The 25,434-nt window shown below is 33.5% G+C and overlaps 1 protein-coding gene across 1 annotated transcript in view; it reads right to left on the bottom strand.

Annotated features, from left to right (window-relative positions):
• LOC148953169 (facilitated trehalose transporter Tret1-like) overlaps positions 1–24,883 on the bottom strand; it is a 32,680-nt gene extending 7,797 nt beyond the window's left edge. Inside the window, exons 1-3 of the mRNA XM_089087894.1 lie at positions 24,831–24,883; positions 19,492–19,672; positions 10,487–10,681 (exon numbers count right to left, since the gene is read on the bottom strand). Of these exons, the coding sequence (XP_088944020.1) occupies positions 10,487–10,681; positions 19,492–19,672; positions 24,831–24,883 (429 nt within the window). The remainder of the gene's footprint in view (positions 1–10,486; positions 10,682–19,491; positions 19,673–24,830) is intronic.
• Between the last annotated feature and the right edge of the window lie 551 nt (positions 24,884–25,434).

Genomic DNA, 25,434 nt, shown 5'->3' with positions numbered 1-25,434 from the left:
ACAGAAGACTTGTTATCATAAACGAAAAAGTTGTTACTTCTAAGAAAAAATTGGTATCTTTGACAGAAAACTTATTATCATAGACGAAAAAGTTGTTAAATTTCTACTTTTCACAGAAAAATTGTTATCATAAACGAAAAAATTTTTACTTCTAAGAAAAATTTGATAGTTTTAAGTAGAAGTTTGTTAGTATTGAGGAAAATGTTGTTACTTCGATGAGTAAAATTTGTTAATGTGAAAGGAAAACTTGCTACTTCTGACAGAAAACTTGCTATCATAAACGAAAAAATTGTTACTTCTAAGAAAAGTTTGGTATCTTTGAAAGAAAACTTGTTAGTTCTAGTACATAACTTGTTATCACTGACAAAAAACTGTTACTTCTAAGAAAAATTTGATAGTTTTAAGTAGAAGTTTGTTAGTATTGAGGAAAAAGTTTTTACTTCGATGTGAAACTTTGTTAGTATTAAAGGAAGACTTACTACTTCTGACAGAAAATTTGCTATCATAAACGAAAAAATTGTTACTTCTAAGAAAAATTTGGTATCTTTGACAGAAAACTTGTTAGTTCTAGCAGAAAATTTGTTATAACTGACGAAAAATTGTTACTTCTAAGAGAAATTTGATAGTTGTAACTAAAACTCTGTTAGTGTTAAGGAAAAATTTGTTAATTTGATGATAAAATTTGTTAGTGTTAAGGAAAAATTGCTACTTTTGACAGAAAACTTGTTATCATAAACGAAAAAATTGTTACTTTTAAGACAAATTTGATAGTATTAAGTAAAATTTTGTTAGCTTTGAGGAAAAAATTGTTACTTCGAAGAAAAAATTTGTTAGTGTGAAAGGAAAACTTGCTACTTCTGACAGAAAACTTGCTATCATAAATGAAAAAATTTTTACTTCTAAGAAAAATTTGGTATCTTTGACATGAAACTTGTTAGTTCTAACAGAAAATTTTTTATCACTGACGAAAAATTGTTACTTCTAGGAGAAATTTGATAGCTATGACTAAAACTCTATTAGTGTTAAGGAAAAAACTGTTACTTTGATGAGAAAATTTGTTAGTGTTAAGGAAAACTTGCTAATTTTAACTGAAAACTTTTTATCATGAACAGAAAAAAATTTTGCTTCTAAGACAAACTTGATATTCTTCAGTAGAAGTTTGTTAGTATTGAGGAAAAAGTTGTTGATTCGATGAGAAAATTTGTTAGTGTTACTAAAAATTTGTTAGTGTTAAGAAAAAAATTGCTACTTTGATGAGAAAATTTGTTAGTGTGAAAGGAAAACTTGCTACTTCTGACAGAAAACTTGCTCTCATAAACATAAAAAATTGTTACTTTTAAGAAAAATTTGGTATCTTCGACAGAAAACTTGTTAGTTCTAGCAGAAAAATTTGTTATCACTGCCGAAAAATTGTTACTTCTAAGAGAAATTTGATAGTTGTAACTAAAACTCTGTTAGTGTTAAGGAAAATATTGTTACTTTGATGAGAAAATTTGTTAGTGTTAAGGAAAACTTGCTACTTTTGACAGAAAACTTTTTATCGAGAACGGAAAAAAATTATAGTTCCAAGAAAAATTTGATAGCGTTAAGTAAAAATTTGTAAGTGTTAACGTTAAAAGTTGCTACTTCGAGAAGACAATTTTTTAGTGTTAGGGAAAACTTGCTTCTTCTGACAGAAAACTTGCTATCATAAACGAAAAAATTGTTACTTCTAAGAAAAATCTGGTATCTTTGGTAGATAACTTACCACTTCTTACAGAAAACTTGTTATCACTGACGAAAAATTGTTACTTCTAAGAGAAATTTGATAGTTTTGAGTAAAAGTTTGTTAGTATTAAGGTAAAAGATAATTACTTCAAGGAGAAATTTTTTTAGTGTTAGGGAAATATTGCTACTACTAACAGAAAACTTGTTATCATAAACGATGAAATTGTTATTTCTAATAAAAATGTGGTATCTTTGACGGGGAACTTGATACTTCTTACAGAAAACTTGTTATCACTGACGAAAAAATTGTTACTTCTAAGAGATATTTGATAGTTTTAAGTAGAAGTTTGTTGGTATTGAGGAAAAAGTCGTTACTTCGAAGAGAATATTTTTTAGTTTTAAAGAAAACTTGATACTTCTGACAGAAAACTTGTTATCATAAACTAAAAAGTTGTTACTTCTAAGAAAAAATTGGTATCTTTGGTAGAAAACTTGTAATTTTTATAGAAAACTTATTATGACTGATAAAAATTTTTACTTCTAAGAGATAGTTGATAGTTTTAAGTAGAAGTTGGTTGGTATTAAGGAAAAAGTTGTTACCTCAAGAAGATAATTTTTTAGTGTTAAGGAAAACTTGATACTTCTGACAGAAAACTTGCTATCCTAACCGAAGAACTTGGTACTTCTAAGAAAAAAATGGTATCTCTGGCACTTGCTACTTTTTACAGAAAATTTGTTATCACTGACGAAAAATTGTTACTTCGATGAGAAAATTTTTTAGTGTTACTTCAAGAAAAATATGGTATCTTTGACAGAAAACTTATTATCATAGACGAAAAAGTTATTAACTTGCTACTTTTGACAGAAAACTTGTTATCATAAACGAAAAAATTGTTACTTCTAAGAGAAATTTTATAGTATTATGTAAAAGTTTGTTAGTATTGAGGAAAAAGTTGTTACTTCGAAGAGAAAATTTGTCAGTGTGAAAGGAAAACTTAATACTTCTGACAGAAAACTTGCTACCCTAAACGAAAAAATTGTTACTTCTAAGAAAAATTTGATATCTTTGACAGAAAACTTGTTAGTTCTAACAGAAAATTTGTTATCACTGACGAAAAATTGTTACTTCTAAGAGAAACCTGATAGCTGTAACTAAAACTCTGTTAGTGTTAATGAAAAAATTTTTAATTTGATGAAAAAATTTGTTAGAGTTAAGGAAAACTTGATACTTTTGACTGAAAACTTTTTATCATGAACGGAAAAAAATTATACTTCTAAGAAAAATTTGATAGTTTTAAGTAAAAGTTTGTTAGTGTTAATTAAAAATATTGATACTTCCATGAGAAAATGTGTTAGTGTTAAAGAAATTTTGCTACTTCTGTTGAAAAACTTTTTATCACAATGAAAAATTGTTACTTCTAAGAAAAATTTTGTATCATTGACAGAAAACTTATTACTTCTAACAGATAAATTGTTATCATTCTAACAAATTTTACAAATATTAAATGTGAAATTTTTAAGTTTTAAATATGTTTTATCTCATTCGAAGACATGTAAAAAAAAGTTGAAAAAAATTTCATGTTAAAAAAAATAAAAATAAAAAGTTAAAAAGAACAAAAAAAGTAAAAAAAAAATGGTGGGAGGGGGCCAAAAAAGTTGTAGGGAGGGGGTGGGCCCTTCTATGTCTCAAGCACGCAAAAAAAAGTAAAAAAAATGGGGGGAGGGGCCTAAAAAAGTTGGGAGGGGGCTTGGGGTTGGGGTCGGAGACCTCACAACACTGTTAAAATGGAAATTGTGTATTATAACTACCACAGAGTTTACCTCAAATCATTTTCTAAAATGTCTCAAACTGTTTCGCCTAAATAATCTTCTAAAATGTCTCAAACGGTTTTGCCCAAATCATCTTCTAAAATGTCTCAAACTGTTTCGCCTAAATCATCTTTTAAAATATTTCTAACTGTTTCGCCTAAATCATCTTCTAAAATTTCTTGAACAGTTTCGCCCAAATCATCTCATAAACTTTATAAAACGGTTTCACCTAAACAATCCCTTAAAAGTTATTTATGTCTGTTCCTTTGTTTTGGCATCCCTGCATTGTCACATTTGAAATTCCCGGGAAATCCTTTCCCGCGTAAAATTATTCAATCTATCTTCATCTCCTAGGTTTTCCTAGCTACAGTATTAACGTTTCAATAGAATATTAATTCCAGAATTTATCACTAAGCCTAATGACCAGAGAAGCCATATTTAAAAATAGAATATTAATTTATCTCTGTCACTAAAGACCATTTATTATTCAGACCTAAAGATCAAAGAAACCATACTGTTTCTTAATTCCCCTTCGTTGATCAATAATTTCCCGCCGATTATGCAAATCAATTTCTCAGAAATCTAGCTCCCCTCGGTGTCATTGACCCATTAGTGGATCACTACATTGTCCCGTTAGAATTCAGTGCGCATGTGCAAACTTCGTCTCGGAGTCAATACACTTAGAAAAAACAAATAAATCGACCTTGAAAATGGTGTCATTGACCCGTTAGTGGATCAGTAATCCTTGAGTAAATTATGTAAGTCCCGCGCCTTCTGGCCCCTCCCTACTTAATACTCCCCAATGTCACCCTGCAGCTGCTTTGGGGATAGGGATGGAGAAAGAAGATTATATCAGAGCTAAGATCCCAAGCTGTCTCACAATACTGGAACAGATCCAACCTTTAATACCCAGCCTGTCCTCGTCAGGGGATTCTTCGGGGCTGGAGCAACCACCCCTTTGAATCTCCAAAAGCCTAAACTGTCATTTACCATTACCTGAAAGGATATGTATTTTGAAGAGAATTGATTCCTTACCTTCAACAAACAAAAAAAAAAATTAACAATGCTGATCAAGTTTTCAAGCAAAACAAACAAAAGAGAAATAATTTCTCAGAAGTAGAATAATTTTGAAAAATTTTGAAATAGAAAAATTTTGTATAAAAATTATTTTAATACAACCTAGTCTCCAGTCTAGGAACACCCATCATAAAAAAAAACCTTGAATTTTTTTAGAGGTACAGGGCAGACCTACAGCTTTACGAAATTCCAAAAAAAAGGTACGAAAAGGAATCTACGACATTTTTTCACGAGACAGTTGGGCTGATTTTTTTGATTTTTTTATTTAATAATAATAATAATAATAATAATACTTTTATTTTCCCTCAGGATACACTATGAGGAGTACATTCAAAATAAATATAAAATATAAAGACACAATTTACAATTAACAATACCTACCAATAACTACATATAACTACAATATATATAACTATAACTACCAATAACTACAATAACTACAGATTAATACAACCATCTACGTCAATCGGTTAACATCGGTTAGATTTTTTCAAAAAACTAGAATAAATTTCTATATTCAAGATAATTTCGAGCCTTTTGAACTAAAAACTCACACTTAATCTTTATTACTTCAAGTGGGTCCTTTATTCCATAGGTATATTTTAAAGAAGTATTACGAGCACTTAGCGGAAAACCTAGTAGAAATTTAAAATATCTAAAACACGCAACTTTAATTTGAGATGAAGCAGCAGATGGAAAAGTTTTCAAAATCACCGCGGGAAAACTAATCAAAGGTAGAACCAATGACTGGTACAGTCTAGCTAATATATCCCTTCTCATATTACCCCGCAGATGAACGAGGGAACCGAACGTCTTTCTTATTTTAAATTTCAGATGGCTTATTATTAAAAGAAGCGATAGTCTTTTTACTTTTACATATGGGACACCTAGGTATATCACCGAGTCAAAAGCATGAAAAATCAGATCATTACCGCAATAAAGTGGAGGAGAGCCAAGAGGGTCAGGAATATCAAAATACTGGCATTTCGCGAGGTTAATTTCTAGTCGTTTTTTGTTCAACTCATTCGCTAAAATCTTAGAATTTTCAATCAGCACATTCTTTGACCGACTAAGTAAAATAATGTCATCAGCATAAGCCAAATAACTAATTTCAACTGCTAAGTGAATTAAAGAGGTTTTTGATGAAGCAAAAAAGTATTTTAGACACAAATTGAAATTAGACGACGATAATATCCCCCCCCCCTGTCTAACCCCCCTTCCTAACTACTACTTCATCAGCAGAAATAATAGATCCCGAGGCAATAAGAACTTTAAGTCCAGAATACCACTAACGAAAAACATTAAACCAGGTTATGTGGTAAACCACATTTTAGTAAGCTAAGTAGAGCAGATGCATGAGAAAGATTATCGAAAGCTCCTTTAATATATATTAATAAACAATATAACATATCTCCTTGAAGCCATGAAAAATTTAAAATTTGAAAAAAGTAGTATGTGTATGATCACAACCCGTACTCCTAGTGAACCCCAATTGATTCGAACCGAAATCAAGCGAAACAGAAAGAGATTTAACACTAAGTCCAAACATCTTACTTCATCGAGTAAGATGTCAGTAATAGGCCGAAAAGAATTGCATGTCTGGTGCTTGCTTTTTGCATTTTTTGGAACCGGCATAAATATCCCTTTTTTAATAGAAGTTGACATTTGCCCAGACCAAAGGATCAGATTTTAAAAAGAAAACGCATAAGCTTGGCAAAAAAATAAGCTGGGGCAAGTTTCAGATGATTGGAAAAAATTCTATCATGGTCCGGAGCACTTTTAGTTTTAAGACACTTCAGAGCTACATTCAAATCATAACTAGTAAGAAAAAACTGAGGATCTCGACGAGAAAGAAGTTCATCAAGCTCTCGGACCTCTTCAGGATTATTATTACATAAAGACATTACATTCAGAAAATGGTCCACCCATATTTTCTCTGTTGGGGCTTTATGAGAGATTTTATTTGAACCAGCTCTTTTCCTATTTTTTAAAGTTCGCCACAAAGACTGCTGATCATCATCAACTTTTTCTGAAGTAAGTTTTATCAGATTATCTTTATGCAGCCAGAATTCTCTTGGGAATGCCGCCTTACTTGCTTTCATCTAAAAAAATGTAGGGTGATCTGGGGGCTTACCAGTGTCTCACCAACGGAGATAATTAAGCTTAGCTAAATTGTTCACCGCTACCAACTCTGCGTTATTAGACCAACAAGGTATCTCAGTTCCTACTTTATATCTTTTCTTCTCAAAAACTAGATCTGCACAAAGTTTAAGGCAATGGACAAACTGGTGAAATGTACAATCTATATCTAATAGTGTAGACTCTGCAGGTTTAAGACTTGAATACTCTGGTACAATAAATTTCGAAACTTCAGAATCTACACAGACCCTATAAGAATCAACAAGATTTTGATCCCAAATCAACTTAGTTCTCCAAGGTTGATTTTTCCTTTCATTTCTTTGCTGAGGAATTCCTTCAAGTAACAGCGAAAACTTTAAAGGTCTATGATCACTAATCGGTATATCTACAGCCACTCCAATTAAACAGAAACCGAGCCAGAAGTAAGAACAAGAACGTGATCAAGATTACTAGTTGACCTGGTATTATGAAAATAAGTAAAATTATCCGTTTTATTTAAGATTGACAGATTTGGTAGTGACGAAAGGAAAAGAGAAGAACGCACACAACTTGAATTGAGCAGATCGCAGTTCAGGTCACCCGCTATGCAAATATTATAATTAGCTGAATACTTTTGAACAAAAGCACTCAGTTTACCACACGCATCTTGGAATAAATAATCAGACAGGTCATTCCGGTAATCTGTTGGGAAATAAAAATTAATCAAAATATATTCAGAAATACAGGATGCAATGAAATAATGATTATAAAATATCAGACGAAAATCAAATGTATCGGGTATAAGAGTAACTAGTCCTCCCGACGGGCGTCCCCTAGTAGGTATAGCAGGGACCGAATAATGTTTATAACCAGGAAGAAATGTATCAAAAAACGGCATAGCAAAATCAAGGAGGTGATGTTCCTGTAAACATAGTATTCCATTAGTAGGCAAAAGCAGCCTTAACACTTCAGTTTTACCAAGAACTCCGTTCAAGTTATAAGCCACTACGGGAACGAGCAATCAATAAGGTAAATTTTTTCTTTGCATTTATACGCTTACGAATCGGAGGACAGAAGAAACTGTAAAATAGATGACCTTTAGAATCACTAATTGCACACTGAACCTGAACAGAGAACAAGGCTTTTCTCTAGAGAGCTTGTGGTCGCCCGAACAGCACGCGCATTTCATAGCACTTGATTCGCACTTCTTAGTATCGTAGGACATACTCTGGCAACGCTGACATCTCCTGGGGAGCTTCCTGTAAGCAGTAATCTGAAAATTTAAATCTGCCTTCCACCTTAGCGGATCTGACCAGTTATTGGGAAATGAACTGATTTTCTGAAGTTCAAATTTTTCGCTTGGTGACAGTAAATTTGGCCATTCAGTGGGGATTTCACTAAGGGATGGGGGCCTATCGATGACAATTGTCTGTAGATGCAGGATATCCTTGAAAAGGTTCGTTAACTTCTGTTCACATAAGGACACTAAGCACACGATTCCATTTTCCGTGATATAAGTACCTTGGAAATCATCCGTGATTCTTGATGGTCAAAAAACACTGCTCATAAGTTAAAAAGACAGTACGATAATACAGCACCTGAATAAGTAAAAATATCCAATGGTGAACGTCCGTAAATATTATTATTATTATTATTTATTTCTAACCCACACAGTACAGAGGTACAATACGTGGAGTATCACGAGGAAAAAAAACATAAAATGCAACACAAATCAATATATAAATAAAAGATTACTAGTTACAGAATAACACATAATAATTTAAAAGAAACTAAAACAAAAATGAAATAACATGAAAGGAGGGGGAAAAGAGGAAGAGAGAAAAAAAAACTCACAACTTGCAGAATCTAATAAGCAATAATATACAGAAATATGGACACAAGCTGTCATTATTATTATCAGTATTTGAGTTTTACTCACTCTTTACAATACTAAAAAATGTAGAATGACCAAACAGAGAAAAACAATTAAAAATATAAAAGAAAAATAATTTACGACTGAAAAAACCTGATAAGGTGATGGTGCGGAGAAAAACGGATACAAGCAGTATTTGAAAGTTTTCTGTGTAGTGCTTCCAGTTTTTCAGTAATATTAGGAACAAGAAATTTATCAATAACTACCCGGTTTTTAGTCCAAGTTGGAAGAAACAACAAAAATTTACAAAATCTAAAATAATTAATCTGCATTCTTTTTAAGTCATTTTTCTTAAGAAGAAGAAAAATTCTAGAAGCAAGAAGACTTGAATTGCCTTAAAAAGTTGAGCGAAGCTGGGCCAACGCAAATTTGTTATATTTATCTCAATTGGCAACAATCTTAGCATACCCTCATTGAATTTTCATATTAATATCTGACACTGTGCGCTGGCGCAAGCTCGGAAGACTATTAGTAATTGAAATACTGAGCCATTGAAGGGAATCTACGAGAGGGATAGTAAAGTCACTACAGCGAAGGGAAGTACTAGAAGTGTTATTAAAAGAAAGAAATTTACATTTATCTACATTAAGAGAAAGGCCTATGTCTGAAAAAGAAGTGAAAACACAAGAAACCATGTTAGATAAACCAGTTTTAGTACGGCTTATAAGAAGCAGATCATCAGCGTAAGCCAGGTATGAAACGTCAGAAAAACCGGAGAGATAGGTAGCCTATATCTTTGCCAGAACTCCTGAAATACATAAATTAAAAAGGGTCGGAGATAAAACTCCACCTTGCCTTAAACCTCTTTTCAATTTAATAATAGATGCAGGCACAGAATTCAGCCGAAGAAAAGAATTAGAGTACGAGTACTGAAGTAGCAAAATAACCGATAGATTGACACCGCAACCACGAAGAGCAGAAAAAAGCTGACTATGACATACACTATCAAAAGCTTGTGATAGATCTAAAGTACAAAGATATATACTCCTTCCAAATATCAATTTATTATTTCACTTATTGCGAAACTGTCCACTGTAATTTATTCCAAATTTAATCCGGCTTAAAAACAAAACAGATGTTTACAGGTCAGATGCCAAACAATAACTTGTTTGGCATTTCTGTTACAAAAGGCGCAGTTTCCTTTTTACCGAACTGCAGCTACTGCAAAGATTGTAATTCCCAGCCTTTCTACTCCAAAACTGGCCACCAGAAAGAGCCACATTTGGAGTCATACGGTACTTTATGAAGGCGTTACCAAGAAGAATTTATGAAAAGGCCATAGACCTAACTATTAGCTTTCAAATGAACAATTAGAGAACTGTTCATGATGTTCCAATACCCCGCTAGCACCCCAGGAAAGAAAAAAAGACCCATCAAGGATACACATTCTTAAATAGGATTTTCTCCGGCTTTCAAAATGGGTGGCTAATGGCTAAAAACCCAGTTTTTGACCATAATGATTCCACTAGTGCACTCCTCATTTCAATCCACCAACATTTCCGAAAGGTTTCCAGCTATTCTTCAAAAGTCTAAAACTTTTACGATTAAGGTAAAAAATAATAGTCACTATTCCTGCATCAGATTTTAATTACAAATTATCCTCAACAAACAGTTTTTTTTTCTCCAAAACACGTTTAAGAACTTTAGGTTAATATGGGCCGTGGTTCACTCTTTACAGAGTAAACCGTAGTTAGAGCTGTTGATGCAACCATAATGTTGAATAATTTAAAGATATCAAGTACAAATTACAGTTCTGATCATGCTTACTCAGAACATCCTTTTAGAATTAATTATAATTGTTTACTGCGGAGAAGTAAGCTTCTTCTGAATTCTTCAACTTACCTTGATGTAAAAGAAAGCACCCAAAGCACAAAGTGCAGCAATGAGAAAAAATCCAGAAATTGATAGGAGAACCTTTCTTCCTGCTTTGTCCATGATGAATGCAGCCATTATAGCAACTACTACCATGACAGCAGCTAGTATGATAGATGCGTTCTCTCCACGAAGGGGACTGTTGACCTCTGTCAAAATTTCAACCTAATAAAAACAATGGAAATATATTTCCATTGGTTGTGAAAACAATCAAATCTAATTCAGCAGGGACAGATGGAATTAATTTGAAGGCTTTTAAATCAGTTATGTGTTATTTAATACCATGTTTCGCCCACATAATCAATCTTTCCCTGGAAACTGGGGTATTCCCCGATGCGCTTAAAAGGGCAAAAGTCATTCCTCTCCATAAAGGTGGGTCTAAACTAGATATCGAGAATTATAGACCTATATCAATCCTTCCCCTGTTTTTAAAAATATTTGAAAAAATTGTGCATAGAAGGCTATATGATTACCTTACGAAAACAGGGATGTTAAGTGAAACTCAGTTCGGCTTTAGGAAAGGTCACTCGACGTCGGACGCCGTGCATTCTCTCTGTGATCTTTGAACGTGGTGAAATCTCTTTGACTGTTTTTATTGATTTTAGAAAGGCGTTTGATACAGTGGATTTTAAAATTTTACTCAAACGTCTACAGTCCCTTGGAGTTCGCGGTAATCATCTGAAATGGTTTGATAGTTTTTTAAGTGGAAGATCTATTCAAGTTGTTTTAAATGATGCATTTTCTTCTCCCTATCAAGTGAAGTGTGGTGTACCTCAGGGATCTGTCTTGGGACCATTTCTGTACCTTGTGTATATTGATTCAATGCGTTTTTACTTACCGTAGTGTTTTATCACGACTTTTATTAATGATACTGCTTTGACTATGTCTAGTCGAATGATTGGTGATCTATTGTTTAATGTATGTAGAATCTTAAAGTCATTTTATGCATTTAAAAGTTTCCGACTATTGTCAGCGAATGTTAAAAAAAACTAATTTTAGAAGTTTTTGGAGAGTTGGTAAGCCTGCGAGTGTTGATGGACAGATATTTTTTAATGGTAATCCTTTGTCACAGGTGTATGAGGTGTGTTATTTGGGCTTCCAGCTTGATTGTAATTTATCTTGGAAGCACCATAGTGATCTTGTTGCAGCTAAAGTTGCTAGAGGTCTGGGAATTTTGCGTCGTTTGAGGCATTTTTTACCATTATCGGTTCTTTTATTATTGTATCATAGTATTGTTGCGCCTTATATTTCTTATGGTTGTGTCATTTGGTCTAGCTATTTTTATGCAAATTTCAAGAGAGTGCAGATTTTACAAAATAAAACAGTACGTCTTCTTGGGAATTATATAGAAAATGTGAATGATACCGCGTCATGTTTTAAAAATTTAAGAGTGCTTAACATTGGTCAGATTCGTGATTACCAAGCTGCTATTTTTGCCTATAGATGTTGGAATAATGTATGTCCTCCAGTTTTTACAAATTTTTTTCGCTTAAATAGTTCACTCCACAGGTATGCGACTAGAGAGGCGGAAAATTTTACGGTTGAGTATCGAGACACCACTCGTGCAGGTTTCGGGATTCGGTATTTGGCTTCTGCTATTTGGAATGATATCCCAGTTTGCGTTCGGGAAGCTGAACACATTGGGTCGTTTAAAGTAAAAATAAAAAAACATTTATTGGGAGAGGGGATTTAATTTATTATTATTTTCATAATTAATGTCTTAATTTTTTTTTTCTTTTGTTAATATTTTTTGTTAATATTTTTTAAATTGACAGAGAGTGTTCAGGTATTTTTTCAGGTCTTTTTTTTTTTACAATTAAAATTTTGAGATGTTGAGAATTAGAGGATTGCAGCCGTCTTTCATCAGGCTTTTTGAGCCTTCCCCGGGCGGTTGCTTGTATATAGTTTATTTTGTAATTAGTAGTAAATAAAGCAAGTCAAGTCAATATGTTACATTACAGTTCTGATCATGCTAACTCGAACATCTTTTTAGAATTAATTATAATTGTTTACTGTGGAGAAGTAAGCTTCTTCTGAATTCTTGAACTTATATATACATATATATACATATATAAATATATATGTATATAAATATTATATATATATATATATATATATATATATATATATATATATATATATATATATATATATATATATATATATATATATATATATATATATATATATATATATAAATAAATATATAGAAATATATAACATATTCTGTCATAGTAGGGTTCCTTACGCGCACACACGTACGGCGCTTACGCGGAAAGGAGGAGGGATCGCATGAATTTTATTATGAGGGGAATCAAAATGTGGCCGAGCTGGTTTTTGGCTTGAATTTTTCAGATTTTTTGTGAAGATTCCTTTTGAAAAACCGTAGATATTTTTATTTTAATGGAGACTCGAATGACTTCTGATGACCATTTTTTTTATCCGTGGTGGCCAAGTCGGCAACATTTTCGTTGTTCCAGTGTCTCCCATGCCTACTGTAAAGAGCCCAAGGCTCCAGATTCAACTTAAAATTTCACCAAAGATTTGTTTTTCCCCTATTCACCTGACTTTCAGTAAATATTCGCATATAGTTTCCTGAAGTCGAGGCAGCATATGACCAAAGAGTTTGACTCTTATTTTATAATCAGAGAGAAATAACCTTACCGGTCGACAGCAGCACCTTCTCGTGGATAACTTTGGCAAAAGAGACTAACAAAAAAAAAACGCTTGTCTGCATGGGAGCAATCTTGGATGCTTAGGTAACTCCTAGCATTGATTGGTGACTGTCTTGTTACTTTAAGACACTGTATACACATTTATAGAGTTTTACATTACATTTAGTTATACATACATTTATTTATGCATACATAGTTATACATACATTCATACATTTAATCATTCCCAATGTCAACCATTATACAAAGCCGGACCAAGATGCAAGTGCTCCAAAAAACGTAGAAACATAAGCGATATTAAATTTTTTTTTCACGGGTAAACAAGTCAGATTTCTCTTGAACGCGAAACTTGGCTTCAGCTTTGTAACACTAAATTCTAAAGAATCTAATTTTAAATTAGTTTATTCCAATACATATATAAAAACCGGTAACTAGTACTGTAATGTTATTATTAGATGTTTTTAGAAATCAAACAGTTCGTGGTAACGAACTGTAAGTAAGGAGTGACCCGGCTCAATGGTAACCGAAACTCTAAAAAACAGAATTTTGATACCAATAGATACATCAAAAGAATCAAATTTTAATTCTGATTTCAAATATATAAATTTCATCAAGTTTAATTATACTCGTCAAAAGTTACGCGCCTGAGAAAATTTGGCTGATTTTCGACAAAAGGAGGATAAACCCCCTAAAAGTTATAGAACCTTAATGAAAATCACACCATCATATTCAGCGTATCAGAGAACCCTACTGTAGAGGTTTCAAGCTCCTATCTACAAAAATGTGGAATTTTCCATTTTTTGCCAGAAGAAAGATCATGGATGCGTGTTTTTTCGTTTTTTTGTTTTTTTTGTTTTTTTTTCTTTTCTCCAGGGTTAATCGTATTGACCCAGTGGTCCTAGAATATCGCAGGAGGGCTCATTGGAACGGAAATTAAAAGTTCTAGTGCCCTTTTCAAGTGACCAAAAAAATGGAGGGCAACTAGGCCCCATCCCACGCTAATTTTTTTCTCAGTCACCTAATGAAAATTTTTAGATAGCCATTTTGTTCAGCATAGTCGAAAATCTAATAAATATGTCTTTTAAGATGACTTAATCCCCCACAGTTCCCAGGGGAAGGGGTGCAAGTTATGAACCTTGCCCAGTGCTTACATATTGTATTGGTTATTGGGAAGTATACAGACTGAAAGTAAGTAATCAACTGAAAGTAAGAAGCAACATTAGAACTTAAAACGAACAGAAATTATTACGTATATGAGGGGGTTCTCCCCCAAGTCAATACCTCGCTCTTTATGCTACAGTTTTTTTTTAGTGCTTTAAAAAGAGCTATCTATTATAATTAAACGGCCTTTGTGATTCAGGGGTTTGTGAATTAAAAATTTTTTTAACTTTTAACGTAAAGAGCGAGGTATTGACTAAGGGGAGAACCCCGTCATATACGTAATAACATATACGTAATAAAAAAAAAAACAATGAAAAAAAACAAGGGATACGGCTCAATAGTAATCGAAACTTTTAAAAACGGAATTTTGATGTCAATAAATGTATCAAAAGAAAGAGCTTATAATGCTGATTCTAAATATATATATTTTATTAAGTTTAGTATTACTCATCAAAGGCTACGAGCCTGAGAAAATTTACCTGATTTTTTAAAGAGGGGGGAAACATCCCCTACAAGCGAAAGAATTTTAATGAAAATCACACCGTCAGATTCAGAGTATCACAAAACATTATTATATAGGTTTCAAGCTCATTTCTGCAAAAATCTGCAACGTACTTTTTGCCAGAAGAAAAATATACGAATATAGAAGTTCGTTACGTAAGTTAATTTGTAAATTACGTCAGAACCAAATTTAGAGACAGCCATTTAGCAAAAGAAAAGTAAAATTTTCATGCAAATTTTGTTTACTTATTCAATGACGGTGAGACAAAACTGCATTAACTAAAAAACGATCAGAAATTAAATAAAAAAAACAAGCTTTTTAAACTGAAAGTAAGGAACGACATTAAAACTTAAAACGAACAGAAATTATTCCGTACATGAAAGGGGCTGTCCCCTCCTCAACGCCTCGCTCTTTACGCTAAAGTTTGACTTTGTCTCACAACTTTATTTTTTAAAACAATAAAAAACTTAAGCTTAAAGAGCGAAGTGTTGAGGAGGGGACAGCCTCTTTCATATACGGAATAATTTCTGTTCGTTTTAAGTTTTAATGTCGCTCCTTACTTTCAGTTTAAAAAACTTGTTTTTTTTATTTAATTACAAGTGGGCTTCAAAGTCTCGAGTTGGTTTCAAAGGCATTTTGAGAAAGTTTCTGCCAAAATACGTGTTCCAGGGTAATATAAACTGAACTGTTGATGGGCGAGGACGGACGAGGATATGGGCGGAGCTTTTATACGCGCGAAGACTGTAGTAGACAAATATTACTGGGTCGTGATTATACTGTATATAATTTATATACAGTGCTTTACCAGCAAAAGAAGTTTTAGTGTTTTTCAGGTTTTTTTATCATAAAATTATAAAAAAAATCGCCCTATTTTTAGTGATAGTAAAGCGAATGCAAAAGAGGGACGGGTAAATATCTCCATTAAACTGCCCCTTTCCTAAGGGCAGTACTACGTTTTAAGCTAGAACTATTCAAGCAAAATATATTAGAAGCAACCAAAGATTATTAATAAAATTAAAAGCATCTTCACAATGTGGTGTAATTAGTTCCCAAACTTCAGTTCCTTTAGTTACGCCACTTAAGCTTAGCACGGCAGTGTAATTGTGAAAGGTAAACAAAATGTCCATCTAGAATTCAATCAAAGTCTAGCAAACTCAAAGAACACATTTTTAACTGAGAGATCAAGTAGAAACATTAACTTCAAAAATCTAGTCAATTTAAAAGATTCTTAGAAACATTTTAAAAATATACAGTGGCCTATATAATTTGATTACAATACTTTAAACCAAACCTTAAGCTTCTTGAGTTACGTCTTATTTTTATTATGGCTGCGTAATAATGAAGAAAAAAGCAAAATATAAATCTATCATTACGCATTTAATGAGCCTATCTTATGTTCCAGGCAATCTGGCGAGTTTAAACCATCTTTAGCTTAGAAAAACTGGCTTTAAAAGGTTTAATTGATTTGACTTTTGACTAGGACTTGTGAAGTCATAAAGACTAGTTTTTTAATTAAGGAACCTATTTAAAGATGTTTTAGAAATACAATTTTGGATCAATAGTGTTTGTACAAACTATTGTTTTTGGAGTCCTGTTCGACTTCACACCATCCTGCAACCCTATGTTCCCAGCATAAAGTGCCTGATTATGTTAGTGCAACTGAGCTGAGCGCTGATTTTCGTTTGCCAATGTTTAGCCCGGTCAAGGCTATATCAAGAATTTTTGTTCGAGGGGGGGGGGATTAAGAAAAAAATTTAACAAAAGCACCAAAAATTTGTCTATATTCATTTCTGTTACTTTTTACCAGTAGGAAAAAAATTTCGGGGGGGGGGGGGGGGGGGCTGTTGAAACCCCCTAAGCCCCTCCCCCTTCTTGATACGACATTGAACCAGCTATACGTATCTACTAGCTGTACGCTACATGAGTGTATTTTGGTATCAAATAATGAGCTTGTTCAGGCATTATGTGTTTTCGTTTTATGCCTGTCATTGCCAATAAGGCAAAAACTGTATGAGCCTCATTATTCCGGTTAGGCCATTTTCTCTACGCTTTGCTTATTCTTAGTTATATTTTTGTTTAGTTATTTTGTGCGACTGTGTGTTATTTTTTATAGTCGTTTAGCCGAAGTACAAATTGAACTTTATTGAATGTTGACAGAAAAAACTGTTAGGTTTCATTAAGACTCTTCTGTCAACAGGAAAAGTCTAGTCGAATGCTTGTTTTCACAAAACATAAATTAGTATTATCAGATGGCACTGTAGAACCCATTTTAGTAGGGTCTCTTACCATAAAATCATGAATTTGGGTTACATACAAAATCTTGCCAGTTTTTAGTTTTCTGTTATAGCATTTTAGTCTAAATGGCAACGTCCAATCCTAGATTCTTTGAAATGACAATAGATTTATCAAATCAAATGAGGATTAGAGTTTCATAAGTTAAGACTTCACTCGAGGGAGGCTATTTTTTCTTTTTTTTTAGCTAAAGTTTTGCTTCAACTAGGTTTGTATCTTACCTGGGGTTTATTATTAACATTACCATTGCCTTTAGGTAGTCATAAGAGACTAGGCCCTCCCTACTCTTAAGGCAAGTTTCAGATTTTAAAATGAAGATTTTGAAAAACGACACCCTTATAAATACGATACCCCTTCATGTATTGGGCCTGAACATGTCATATGTACCAATAGAATTAATTTCTTTTGAAAATAAAATGTTCAGATTTCGCTTTACTAATACATGTCAATTTTAAGCTACCGCATGGCTCTTTATTTTCAAATATAACACCCGTTCAAACACACATATTATAATAGGCAGCGCAATAGCGCTGCCTAAGTAAAGAACGATGTTGGCACAATGTATTCTTTTTTTCCATATCCGGGCACTTCGTATCGATGGAGTTGTCGTAGAAACTTCGAAAAGAGCTCGATCGATTGGAAATTGGAGTGGCTAGTGCCCTTTTTAGTAGTCAAAAGTGATTGGAGGGCAACGAGCCTCCCCCCCCCCCATTCCCCCAAACACATCCAATCAAAACTTTGAGGTAGCCATTTTGTTCAGCGTAGCTGATTTCCAAATAGAAATTATGTTTTTGAGGAGGACACTCGCCCACAACCCTCGGGGCAAGGTTTTTAAGTTATACCCTGAGGGTATATAAGAACGATGTTGGCACAATGTATTATTTATTATTATTTTTCCTTCAGAGCAAGTCACTGTCCATTGGAGGAGTTGTCTCAAACCCTTGAGAAATGGATACATCGCGTCGAAATTGACGTTGATTGGGCCCTTTTTAACACTCGAAAGTGATTGTGAGGGGACTAACACCCCTTAAACGCTCAACGGTTCTACACACGAATCCCATCAAAATTTTTAGATAACCATTTAGTTCAGAGTAGATGATTTCCAGATAGAAATTATGTTTTTTAGGAGGACACTCCCCCACAGCCTTCAGGGCAAGGGTTGTAAGTTATGCACTGGGGGCATATAGGGTTTTTCTAGAAGGCGTTGTAGTATAAAATTAAAAAAAGGATAATTCTATTGTAAATTAAATGGTTTAGGACCCTTTTTAATATTCGAATGTGATTGGATGGCAACTAGCCCCCCCCCCCCCCAAGCCCATCATTCCTCCAAACACATCCAATCAAAATTTTGAGATAGCCATTTTGTTCAGCGTAGTTGATTTCCGGATAGAAAATATGTTTTGAGGAGGAGACTCCCCCACAACCCTCGGGGCAATGGTTCTAAGTTATGCCCTGAGGGTAAATAAGAACGATGTTGGCACAATGTATTATTTATTATTTTTTTCTTTTAGAGAACATAATTTCCACTTTACTGAAAAAAATACAAATGAATGTGCATTGTCAGTTTAACATACATATACTCATATTTAGTAATCAAAATCTTAATATTATTTGATTTATTAAAGTTATAAAAGGAAAAAACAATTATATTTTTTTCAGTAAAGTGCAAATTATGTTCTGGCCTTGGGAAGGCATAGGGGTTTAGGGCCCAACTTATGTTAATTTCTGCTCCTTTTGAGTTTGACTCAGTTATTTACTGTAATTTCTGTTCGTTTTGGGTTTCATTTATTTATCGCTGCTGATTTGTGGTAGTTTCACGCTTGGTACATTATTTGATTTGATTTTTGCTCATTTTTTGTTTAATGGAGCTCCTTAATTTCCTTTGAAAAACTTATTTTGTAGAAAATTTTTTTTTAAATTAATTTTTAAGAAAAACAAACTATTTTGGACATCACTGCACGTGATATCAGTATACAAAGTATTTGAATCAGTTGTTGTAATTGCTATTATTCTACCTTAAAAACTGAGTTCCCAAAAATTCAGTTCCCTTCCTAAAATACTGTATATTATTTATCTAATCAACGCGCCTGAAAAGAAATGTTTGTGTCTGTTCGAAAAAAGTGTTGTACCTAAGCGTCACAATCTAGTGCAGACAGAGAAATGGGCTCTTTTTTTGACAGGGGAGGTCTCTGGTGCCGGATTTTCCGAACTACGATTAGACTACCTTAGGATTTTGAAAATTTTCAAATAATTTTCTTATTTTGACAAAGGTCTCTCCCCCCCCAAGATAAAATAAAATCACGAGTATGTGCCTCTCCAGGTTCTCAAACCTTAAAAGAACTTACTGAGTGGAAGATGATTGGGCCATAGCCTCCAAACATTTGGAAGAACATCATAAATATGCAGAGTAGAACGGGTTTGTAGAAAATCTTCTTAAAAATTTCTCTGATATGAAATTTAGGCCTTTCAGCTTCTTTATCACAGTTTTCCTTGATTCTCAAGTATTCTTCTGAAATTTCGAATTTCCTACAAATAAAAAAAAATCAAAAAAAAATCGGATGACCCAAGGCATGAACTACTGCCCAAGAGAAGTGAGGGCCATAAAAATAATTTCAAATCAGGGCTACCGTAGCCTGACAATTTTCTTATTTCACATGATCAGAATCGACGCATGATCAGAACTGGCCCTGACTTCTCCTTCTACTCACCTCTAGCTAAGCCATCTAGGTGTTTGAACCATTTTAGTATTCATAGGGAAAAAACTGAACCATAACCTGAAAAAAACTAAAGCTTTCAAAAAGCTTCAGCTTTTTCTGCACACGAAAAAGCTAATTATAGGCCGGGGGTGCTGAATTTATTTTCTACTTACAGAAAGGATTTTTTTTTTTAATTGGACATTTATTTACAAATATATTCAAATGTCAAAATATAGGTTGTTTACGCTTAAAGCGTGACCAATACAAATATGTAGTTGAGAAAGTTATGTTAAGCATAAACTATGTAAAGGAGATCTGGGAAACCGGTAAACATAAAAAGCTTCATACAGCCGTCATTTGCCACATAGAATGGTCTCCTAATAAAAATGATCTCATGAAGATTATTTCAAAGGTCGTTTAAAAAGAGGTTTTAGACAGAAAATTATTCAAACACAAAATCAAAGTCCTAGAGCCATTTTCAAGCAACGAAAGAGATTTCGCCAAATAAAATTGCCGATTTCCACCACTTCGTACCAAAATGCAGCAACGGAAAATTATAAGAGAGCTAAGCGGGCTAAAACTATCGAAAATCCATTTAAACAGCCTCCTGGCTTGAGGAGCCGCATTACCACGTGGTAACATATTTGTTCTTGAGAGTAGAAAGGGGTAATTACATATAGAAGGGGCACCACTGCTGCCATCTATAGTTGAGACTAATGGGTCAATGCAACCTTTTTCAAGGTCAGTCAGGGGATTTTTCTAGTGTATTGATTCCGGGACGAAGTTCGTATCTGTACACTGGCTTTTAATAGGACACTATATTGATCCGCTAACAGGAACGAAATCAGGTTACTCTTTCTAGGCCAATCAGAGGAGGTTTCTAAATATATTTATTTGCGAACGGGACGGGGTCATGTGTTTATTTCTAGGCCAGTCAGTGGGGTGTTTCTAAGTGTATTGATCCACGAAGGGGAAGTAGTTTTCAGAGAAATTGATTTCCATAATCGACGGGGGATTCTATCATGAGGGGATTTCATTTTTAAATATGGCATCTCAGGTCTTTAGGTCTGAGAGATAAATTAATATTCTATTTTTAAATATGGCTTCTCTGGTCTTTAGGTCTGAGAGATAAATATTAATATTCTTTCGAAACCATAATAGTGTAAGTAGGAACATCTTATATATTTTTTCAGAAATTCATCCGAGATCAAGACAGATTGAATATATTTTATGCAGGAATTGGTTTCCTGGGAATATCAAATATGACAGCGCAGGGATGCCAAAACAAAGGAACACAAGGAAATTACTTTTAGGGGAATATTTGGGTGAAAACAAATTAATCGGCATTTTAGAGATTTTTTGGGCGAAACAGTTTGAAACATTTTAGAAGATGATTTGGGACGAAACTCTATGGTCGTTATAATACACAAGTTCCATTTGAACAGTGTTGTAATGTCCCCTACCCCAACCCCAAGGGAACCCCTCCCCCCAGGCCCCCAAAGAGCCCCCCAGACCCCCCAACTTTTTTTGCCCCCCCTCCCCCCCCCCCCCGAATATATCATTCAAGATCAAGTTCTCTTCTTAATCTTCCTCCTAAACTTATTTTATAAGTTGAGGTACTCATCTTTTTCACTCCCGATAATACTTTACGACTTTTTGCATACCCCAACATCAAGCAACACTTTTCAAGAGGCTGTATTATATCTTTTCAGAACAAGTTCTTTACGTAATGTCCCTCCTAAACCAATTTTATAACTTGAAGTACTCATCCTTTTCACCCAAAACTTAATTTATGGCTTTTTGAATATCCCACTAAGCAATACTTTTCAAAAGGCTTTATTATATTTTTCAGAACAAGTTCTTTTCTTAATGTCTCTCCTAAACCAATTTTACAACTTGAAGTACTCATCCTTTTCACCCACAACTTTACTTTATGGCATTTTGAACACCCCAACACCAAGTAATACTTTTCAAAGGCTTTAATATATTTTTCAGAACAAGCTCTTTTCTTAATGTCCCTCCTAAACCCATTTTACAACTTGAAGTACTCATCCTTTTCACCCACAACTATACTTTGCAGCTTTTGAAAACGCCAACCCCACGCAATACTTTTCAAAAGGCTTTATTATATCTTTTCAGAACAAGTTCTTTTCTTAATATCCCTCACAAACCTATTTTACACGTTGAAGTACTCATCCTTTTCACCCACAATTTTACTTTACAGCTTTTTGAACACTCCAACACCAAGCGATACTTTTCGAAGGCTTTATTATATTTTTCCAGGACAAGTTCTTCACGTAATGTCCCTCCTAAACAAATTTTATAACTTGAAGTACTCTTTATTTTCATACGCAACTTTACTTTATGGCTTTTTGAACACCCCAAAACCAAGCAATACTTTTCAAAGGCTTTAATATATTTTTCAGAACAAGCTCTTTTCTTAATGTCCCTCCTAAACCAATTTTACAACTTGAAGTACTCATCCTTTTCACCCAAAACTTTACTTTGCAGCTTTTTGAACACCCCAACACCACGCAATACTTTTCAAAAGATTTTATTATATATTTTCAGAACAAGTTCTTTTCTTTATGTCCCTCCTAAACCAATTTTAAAAGTTGAACTACTCATCCTTTTCACACAAAACTTTACTTTACAGGTTTTCGCATACCCCCACACCAAGCAATACTTTTCAAAAGGCTTTATTATATCTTTTCAGAACAAGTTCTTTACGTAATATCCCTCCTAAACCAATTTTACAACTTGAAGTACGCATCCTTTTCACCCACTTTTACTTTACGACTTTTTGCATACCCCAATACCAAGCAATACTTTTCAAAGGGCTTTATTATATCTTTTCAGAACAATTTCTTTACGTAATGTCCCTCCTAAACCAATTTTACAAGTTGAAGTACTCACCCTTTTCACCCACAACTTTACTTTATGGCTTTTTGCATACCCCAAAACCAAGCAATACTTTTCAAAGACTTTATTATATTTTTCAGAACAAGTTCTTTTTTTAATGTCCCTCCTAAACCCATTTTACGACGAAGTACTCATCCTTTTCACCCTCAACTTTACTTTATGTCATTCTAAATACCCCAACACCAAGCAATACTTTTCATAGGCTTTATTATATTTTTCAGAACAAGTTCTTTTCTTAATGTCCCTCCTAAATCCATTTTACAACTTGAAGTACTCATCCTTTTCCCCCACAACTTTACTTTACGGTTTTTTACATGGTCTAACATCAAGCAATACTTTTCAAAATGCTTTAGAAAATATTTTCAGAAAAATTTATTTTCTTATTTTCCCTACTAAACCAATGTTACAAGTTGAAGTACTCATCCTTTTCACCCACAACTTTACCTTACGGCTTTTTGCATTACCCAACAGCAAGCAATACTTTTCAAAGGCTTTATTATATCTTTTCAGAACAAGTTCTTTGCGTAATATACCTCCTAAACCAATTTTACAACTTGAAGTACTCATCCTTTTTCACCCAAAACTTTACCTTACGGCTTTTTGAATACCCAAACACCAAGCACTACTTTTCAAAAGGATTTATTATATCTTTTCAGAACAGGTTCTTTACGAAATGTCCCTCCTAAACCTATTTTACAATTTGATGTACACAACTTTTTCACACACAAAGTTACCTTATGACTTTTCGGATACTCCAACACCAGGCAAAACTTTTCAAAAGCCTTTATTATATCTCTTCAGAACAAGTTCTTTACATAATATCCTCCCTAAACCTAGTTTACAACCTGAAGTACTCATCCTTTTTCACCCACAACTTTACCTTACGGCTTTTTGCATACCCCAACACCATGAAATACTTTTCAAAAGGCTTCATTATATCTTTTCAGAACAAGTTCTTTTTTTAATGTCCCTCCTAAACCCATTTTACGACGAAGTACTCATCCTTTTCACCCTCAACTTTACTTTATGTCATTCTAAATACCCCAACACCAAGCAATACTTTTCAAAGGCTTTATTATATTTTTCAGAACAAGTTCTTTTCTTAATGTCCCTCCTAAACCCATTTTACAACTTGAAGTACTCATCCTTTTCACCCAAAACTCTACTTTGTGGCTTTTTGAATACCCCAAAGCCACGCAATACTTTTCAAAAGACTTTATTATATCTTTTAAGAAAAATGTCTTTTCTTAATATCCCTCCTAAACCTATTTTATAAGTTGAAGTACTCATCCTTTCCACCCACAACTTTACCTTACGGCTTTTTGCATATCCCCCACAAACCAAGCAATACTTTTCAAAGGCTTTATTATATCTTTTCAGAACAAGTTCTTTGCTTAATATCCCTCCTAAACCTATTTTACAACTTGAAGTACTCATCCATTTTCACCCACAACTTTACTTTATGGCTTTTTGCATACCCAAACACCAAGCAATACTTTTCAAAGGCTTTATTATATCTTTTCAGAACAAGTTCTTTTTAGTAATGTCCCTCCTAAACCTATTTTACAATCTGATGTACTCATCCTTTTCACCCACAACGTTACTCTACGACTTCTTGCATACCCCAGTACCAATAAATACTTTCCAAAAGCTTATATTATACCTTTTCAGAACATGTTATTTACATAATGTCCCTCCTAAACCTATTTTACAACTTGAAATAATCATCCTTTATCATACACAACTTTATTTTATAGCTTTTTGCATACTCCAACACCAAGAAATACTTTTCAAAGGCTTCATTATGTTTTTCAGAACAAGTTCTTCACGTAATATCCTTCCTAAACCAATTTTACAACTTTAAGTACTCATCCTTTTCACACACACAACTTTACTTTAAAGCTTTTTTAACACCCCAACACCCAGCAATACTTTCAAAAGGTTTTATTATATTTTTTCAGAACAAGTTCTCTACGTAATGTCCCTCCTAAACCTATTTTACAACTTGAAATATTCATCCTTTTCACCCACAACTTTACTTTACGACTTTTTGCATACCCCAATACCAAGCAATACTTTTCAAGGCTTTATTATAATCATCTTTTTCATTCTTTATCATCTTTTTCACCCACAGCTTTACATTACAGCTTTTTGAATACCGCAAAACCTCGCAAAACTTTTCAAAAGGCTTTATTATATCTTTTCAGAACAAGTTCTTTACGTAATGTCCCTCCTAAACCAATTTTAAAACTTGAAGTACTCATCTTTTTCACACACAACTTTACTTTACGACTTTTTGCATACCCCAACAGCAAGCAATACTTTCAAAAGGCTTTATTATATCTTTTCAGAACAAATTCTTTACGTAATGTCCCTCCTAAACCAATTTTACAACTTGAAGTACTCATCCTTTTCACCCACAACTTTACTTTATGGCTTTTTGAATACCCCACCAAGCAATACTTTTCAAAAGGCTTTATTATATTTTTTCAGAACAAGTTCTTTACGTAATTTCTCTCTTAAATCAATTTTACAACTTGAAGTACTCATCCTTTTCACACACAACTGTACATTATGGCTTTTTGGATACCCCAACACCAAGGAATACTTTTCAAAGACTTTTTTATATCTTTTCAGAACAAGTTTTTTACGTAATGTCCCTCCTAAGCC

The sequence above is a fragment of the Artemia sp. Qi Xiang Cuo genome, chromosome 4 (genome assembly GCF_049724085.1).
Source record: "Artemia sp. Qi Xiang Cuo chromosome 4, ASM4972408v1, whole genome shotgun sequence".
Taxonomy (NCBI): domain Eukaryota; kingdom Metazoa; phylum Arthropoda; class Branchiopoda; order Anostraca; family Artemiidae; genus Artemia; species Artemia sp. Qi Xiang Cuo.
This window is presented reverse-complemented; position numbering and strand designations above follow the sequence as displayed.